Here is a 6,498-nt window from a genome sequence, read left to right as displayed (position 1 = left end):
AGGCCTTTCTTCAGGCAGGTCACCTCTTTGGTCTTGTGCAATCATTGTCTGCTGTTCTACTGCTCTCTGAAGACTCAACTGTATTTTTCCTCTTTTTTCATATTTTAAAATGTTACCTTTTTAATGACTCATATGACCTAGCGCATGTTAAATATTGCAGTGTACCAACTGTTTACTAAAAATCTTTTTTCATGCTTTTTGTTTTTGAAAAGGAGAATATTTTCTGTATCCCTCTCTAGCATGCACCTATAGCAAGCCCCGTTTTTATTGTATATGGGAGTAGGTTGTCCAATGAATGCGCCCTCAGCACTGTGGCCTATGTATTGCTTTGGAAAGGCAAATAACGTAAGATTGTTGGAAAACCCTAGTCCATTGATTCCTTATTCAGATGTATAGAGAAGTTCAGGAAGGAAGAGTATTTTTGCATTGAATTTTCAGCTGACTTAGCAATAAAGATTTTTACTTTCATCTAACAGGTTATTCTGATTCTGTTACTGGGCTGGAAGAAATCTCTGCAGTATCCCAAAGGTAGCTGTGTTTTGCAGCAGCTGTGCTGCAGGTTATTCACTGAGCTCTATGTGCTACTTCACTCATCAGCCTTCCATACAAAAACTTCTTTCAGAACACTGCAAGGGTAGAATTAGGCTTACCAATATTAAGGCAGCTTTCTGTTTCCTGCTAGAGGAATCCTGCTCTGTGAACTTGCTCTCAATAGCACTGTACAGCTCTAGATGTAGCTGCAGCAAGAAGAAATACAGAAATGTTAACAGAATTAGGACTGTCCACCCTGTTCTGTGGACACTCAATGCTAAAAGGTGGGAGAAATCAAACCAACCCCAAAGCACCTAGTGTGTGTTCCTATTCGGCATCTATTTTACTTTGGTGTCTCTAGTTCTAATAGTGTTCCATGGTTTTGGTGATTGTGAGGATTTAGTCACTGGTGCCAGTGAAAGAAGAGCTATGTCCAAGGCAAAGCACGTTTCTGGCGTGTTTCGTTTTTTTAGTATGGGCAGAACTCATCTGTGAGACTGTAGTGGCTCCATCCTCATATGAACAATGCACATAGTAGACGCTGCTCTGAAGTGGCATTTCATTCTGAGGCATGAGTTGGTGATTCTAGTGCTACTTTTCCCAGTTAAATCCTATAAAGGTTTTTCTAAAAAAAAAAAAAAAAAAAAAAAAAAAAAAAAAAAAAAAAACCCACCAAAAAAAGCAGCATTTCATTTCTCCAACTTGTACATTGAAAACGTATTTTGAAAGCAATATATTTCTATATTCATTCACCCATTTGATCTCATAAAGCTTTTGTCTGATTTCCCAATTCAAGGAATCTTTTTAAGCAAAACTCTTGTATACAAGTTACATAAAAAGACCATTTCATACAAAAATGCACCCTCTCCAGGAGTTTGAAAAGGCACTGTATCACAAGTAAGACTGAGTTTGCAAGGTTTTTTCAGGATTTTTTCATGGCCTTATAAATGTCATGTTCACACTGGTCTGTTAACTCCCAGATACCTTCAAGGAAGCAATATTTCGCTGTCACAACCCTGGCCTTGATCACTTGTTTTTAAGAGCTCTTTTCTCAGCGAAGTCACATGCCTTTTGTAAAGACAGTCTCAGCTGTTAACTGGCAGAAGCGTGTAGTGGCAGTACTTTTAGCAAGGCCTCACTAGAGAAGGTACACCTGAGAGTGGGATGGAAGGGCTGCCTGTGAAGCAGAGACAACCCACTGCATCAGCTTTGAGTCACTAATAATTCAATAATGCAAATTCAAGTTAGGAATAGCCTGACTCTACCATATTTGGAGCTATGCCAGCTTGGTGAGTGTTCTGTAGCATTAAGGCTGCACTGTCCAGAAGAAAGGAAAGCATACTGCTTCATCTCAGTAAGGATACTGGCAAAAAATCAAGACCATTACTGGAGTGGAGGAATAATTTGAAAGTTCTTATAATTGCAGTGGCTTCCGTTTCTGTTCATGAACTGTCCTGTAATCTCTGACAGCCAGGCCTGCACTGAGCAGGTATGCCATGGCAGCCATGCAGCACAAGAGGCCAGCAGCAATCTCTGCCCCATGCAGGCTGCACCAGAAGCCCTGACAGCCTTTGCTTTGATAAAGCTGCTCTCTCTCTTTGCACACCGATGAGTTATAAACGCTCAGCAGAGAATGGAGGAAATAGTACAGAGCAGGCACTGTGCCAACTGCAATCACTACGTACAGGGTGCATTCAATTAGCAGCCACGCTGGGAAGTGCCACGGGACCCGCAGAACACCAACCAAAATAAGAACACAAGGGAAGACCAGGAGACCCCCTCCCACGGCCATCGCTGCCCTTGCAATGGGCAGCTTCAGTAGGTAGAAACGCTGGTCGAGCTGCTGCGCTCGCTCTCCATCCGCTCCACTGAAGCCGCTGTAGGCCCCGCCGTACTGGTAGTAGTAGATGCCCCCCAGAGCGGCGAGGCCGGTGTATCCTCCCGCCGGGCCACAGGACACGGAGCTGCAGACCAGCATCAGGGCAGCGAGCAGGACCTCCACCATCTGGCAGCAGGCTGGAGGGGAGGCCGAGGTCAGTCGGCGGCCGCAAATCAGCGCCCGGCAGCGCCGGCCGCGGCGCCCGCAGGACGGAGGGAGCGGCTCCCGCCGCCCGCGCTCACCCCGGCCCGTGCGCAGGTACAGGCAGCGGCGGCGCTCCAGCGCCCCCGGCACGGCGCGGCTTCCCCGCGGCCCCTCTGCCTCTGGTCCGGGTACGGCGCTAAGGAGAGAGGATGGCGGCGATGGCAGCGACCCGCCCAGGCCGCTCGCCGCCGCCCGCCCGGCCCGGCCGCGGCCCCTCGCCGCCGCAGGTCCGGTCCGCTCAGGGCCGAGCCGAACCCCTGCGGCCGCCCGCCCGCCCGCTGCCCTCCCCGCCCGCTGCTCTCACCGCCCACCCGCCCCGGCGCGTCCCCCACGGGGGCAGCCCCGCTCCGCCATGGCCCGGCGCGGCCCCGCTCCGCCGGCGCTGGCGACGGGGGGCCGGGCCGGGCCGCCCCGGGGCACTGCCGGCGCGGGGAACTCCGTCTCGTCCGCTCGCCTCAGCCCCGCCGACCCTTCTCCGAAGTGGTGGGAGCTGTGGCCCGGCCAGGCCCTGCTCCGTCTGGAGGTGCTCAGCTCCTCGGCGCAGGTGCGCGGTCTTCCGGCACCTGCGCACGGTTCACCGGCTGTTGGCGTGTTTGCCCGCTCCCCTTGGCTTCCACGGACGCTGTCCTCGCAGCCCCTTGTGGCGGTAACGTCTCGAGGTTTCCCACCTCCCACAGAGCACGCTTGTTAGTACCCATTGGAAACTGACTAAATTTAACTAAATAAATTTTCACAAATCTGCAAGTTTTACTTTTTCCTGTACTGTGAGTTTTGGTGAGTATTCTTTATGCAGCTTTTCTGCCACCTTGTGCCGCTGTAAACTTCATCTGTGCCTCTCTGTTCCCTTATGCAACCCCACTCCCAGCCTCTCTGGACCTGCCCTAACTGCCATCCTGTGATGCAGTGACTGCACCTCCTTGCAGCCCTCAAGACGCAAGTGCACCAGCAGTTTACATCACAGCAAAACAACCATCTCTGTCTTGTCCTGGCAATGCACGGCCTTTCGTTGCTTCTCCAACTGCCCCGGCACAGAGCCTGTGTCCAGATACAGTCACTAACACCTGGGATCTGTCCTCCAGTGCAGCTCTCAGATTCCAGTTCAGCCCTTGGCAGACCACATTCAGGTAATTTTCTTTAGATGCATTACCTTATATTTAGCCATACAGAACCAAATAGACCCCTTTTGCGTCTTTTTGCTGGAGGCCACTGCAGACTATACGATGGGACCTTTTTACTGATGATAATGTCCTGCTGCCAGTCTGTCCTCCCATCCTGGCAGAGCCCTTAGCACAGCAGCCATCACCTGCCAGCAGAGGTGACAAATTACTGTTGTGGTTATTGGTGGTGGTTGGAGTGAAGGCAGGTGTCGAGGATCTCACCCATGCATAAGTGTCAGCAGTTCTCAGGGCTGGTGGGGACAGCTGATTCAGGAAAGGGAGAAAATTAAACAGCAGGACAATTTGGAAATACAGAAAACTCCACATTCAGAGCAAATGCTTTTATTCAAGAGCTTGACCAAATACTGCCTGTAAAAGCTTTTTGCTTTTACAGAAAAAAAAAAAAATTGCAAAGAAACACTTTCATTATGTTTAGGAAAACACATTTTTGGGAAAACAGTTACAATGTAAGGTTTCAGACATAGTACCTGAATGTGTGCCCTGAGAGGTCCAAGTTTGTCTCTAAGATGCAGAAATACATTTCCTCCATCTGTAAGACTGGTGGCAGCGATAAGACCATTTCACCCTTCTGTCTGTACAGGAGCAACAGCAATAACCCTATAGACTTCACATGGTGAAAAGCCTATAAACTGCATCTCAGCACTGTGGGAAAACACTCTCCTCAACACTTCACCTGATTCCAGAAGGACTGGAGATCTGAAAATGCATCTTAAAATTTACTTTGGTTGAGAGACGGAAAACAAAAGTACCATTGTTTCGATGTTCAGTTCACATAGAGGGGACGGAAGTTGTGTGCTAAGTTAGAAAATTGAGAATCCATAGGGAGCTTAGGACCAGGACTCTGGAGATAGTGCAGGTGCTCAGCAGTGAGGCTATTGCACACACCTTTTCATCTGCATATGTTGCGTCACTCGTGTTGATGTGCCAGAAAGCAGGTCTCTTTGCTGGATGGGTTTAAAAGTTTTAGCAACCCTTTGTGAACTTTTAGGGTCATGCACAGTGCTGTTTTGCTTAGTAGAGCTTTTAACTGACATGAAAGGGATGTGAAGAACTAAGTTAAGTAATCATAAGGCACAAGAAGGGATGAAGTAAGTGTTTCCTATGCAGAGTGTTGCTGCTGGTCATCCAACAAACTGAGATAAAGCTTTCTTTGGATTTGTGGGTGATTTACTTGTTCAAAGACAGAGCCAGGAGGTGTTGCTCTGTTGGAGATGTGTTCAGTGTTTTACTAGAGTGTTTGCTGCCAAAAAGTGAGGTGCGAGCTTCGAGATACTGTAGAAGTGAGTCAGTCTTATTTAATTTCTGTTGCTATAATGAGAAATCTTAAAAACGTGCTTTGTGTCACTTCACTCCTGCTCAAAGTACCATAGCTGAACTTGGCCATTGTCATCTTCTGGGTTCCTGTTCTCACTGTAACAAATACCAGTCAGCAGAACAGAGCAATAGGAAGTCAAGGATACCAATATTAGTCTTCACCACTGTTTTGGCATCTCTTTGAAATGATTTATTATTATTATTATTATTATTATTATTATTATTATTATTATTATTATTGGCTTCTTTGTTTCTGGCTACTTCTGATATTGCTGCGCTAAGGGAGGGAAGGGCCTGGTTTGGCTTGCCATGGACCAAGAGCTCTGACCTGCTTCAGTGCCCTCCCTGGGAACTTGGAGGGTAAAGTGGTAGGAGCAAGTCATGAACTGCGTCGTGTGTCTCAGTTTGAGGCAGCTGGGAGCTGCAGCACAATCACTGCTGAGCACCACAACCAGATTTATTGACTGTCCCACATAAATAAATAATCACAGGGACAATGAGTGCAGCATGATGACGATAGAGCAGTACTGTAGAAAAGAACTGGAGGTTATTGTGAATGACAAACTGAACTCAAGTCCACAATGTCATCCTCTTGCGAAAAAACTAACATTTCTGGGGTGTATGAACGGGAATGTCACATGTAGGACATGTGAAGAAATTCAGCACTGGCTTGGCCTCAGCCTTGCACACTGTGTTTCCAGAGGTGAGTGGATCAGCTGGAGGGGATTCAGATGAAAGCAAAAGAAATCTCTAGAAATACAACCTATGAGAAAAAGATTGATCACAGACATCTCATTTGAAATAACAAGCATCTGTTAATAGCTTGTGAGCTTGTTAATAGAGAGGTGTCTAAACAACTTGCAAACTTGTAAAAAACTGCTGTCAGGAGCAGGGAAATATTTTGTTCACTGTGTCTGCTGTTGGCATGGTCAGGAAACAGAGTTTAGCTTGAAACAAAAGGGATGTATTTTAAGCACCCTCAATGTTTCTCACACACACTCCAACTCCACCATTTTATAAGGAAATGAGCAGGAGTTGTTGCAGGAGTAGATTGGTCAGCAGATGGTAGGTTTCCATCACTGGGACCCTAATTCAGTCATGAGAAGGCTGTCCTGTCTGTGTTCTTGTGAGAAGGAAGTGCTGGTGCGGCCCACGCCACTCACTTCAAGCTCACAGTGTCATCTCACCCCACAAAGCCACTGTGCCCCTTTCCACCCCACCCCCATTGGCTGGTCACTGTCCCAGTGGCTCCAAGGCCACTGCAGCACAACTGCCACAACGTATCATGCAACAGCTGAAGTCTCTGAAATCATAAGTCAAACACAGGATATGCACCTACCTGGATAATATTTACCTGGATGTAAACAGACACAAGTCTGGACAAGATGTTTT

The 6,498-nt window shown here is 47.7% G+C and overlaps 1 protein-coding gene across 1 annotated transcript; it reads right to left on the bottom strand.

The window, feature by feature from the left end:
• Positions 1-1,206: 1,206 nt before the first annotated feature.
• MARVELD3 (MARVEL domain containing 3) lies at positions 1,207-5,176 on the bottom strand. The gene is made up of 4 exons (XM_066194863.1): positions 5,158-5,176; positions 2,919-3,297; positions 2,653-2,750; positions 1,207-2,547 (listed from the first exon to the last, which is right to left on the bottom strand). Exons 1-4 carry the CDS (start codon positions 5,174-5,176, stop codon positions 1,946-1,948), a joined length of 1,098 nt encoding a protein of 365 aa, XP_066050960.1. The 3' UTR covers positions 1,207-1,945.
• Positions 5,177-6,498: the final 1,322 nt, after the last annotated feature.

Source organism: Chamaea fasciata, unplaced genomic scaffold (assembly GCF_029207755.1).
Source record: "Chamaea fasciata isolate MVZ Bird 193981 ecotype frontalis unplaced genomic scaffold, bChaFas1.0.hap1 SCAF_12, whole genome shotgun sequence".
NCBI lineage: Eukaryota > Metazoa > Chordata > Aves > Passeriformes > Sylviidae > Chamaea > Chamaea fasciata.
Note: the sequence above shows the minus strand (reverse complement) of the source record. Positions and strands in the feature narration are given on the sequence as shown.

What these genes read in the sequence shown, in the direction of transcription:
- MARVELD3 (XM_066194863.1), bottom strand. An exon ending in CGCGCCGGGGCGGGTGGGCG is followed by an intron (nt 2,751 to 2,918) that starts GTGAGAGCAGCG and finishes CTCTCTCCTTAG; the next exon opens with CGCCGTACCCGGACCAGAGG. An exon ending in GTACCTGCGCACGGGCCGGG is followed by an intron (nt 2,548 to 2,652) that starts GTGAGCGCGGGC and finishes CCTCCCCTCCAG; the next exon opens with CCTGCTGCCAGATGGTGGAG.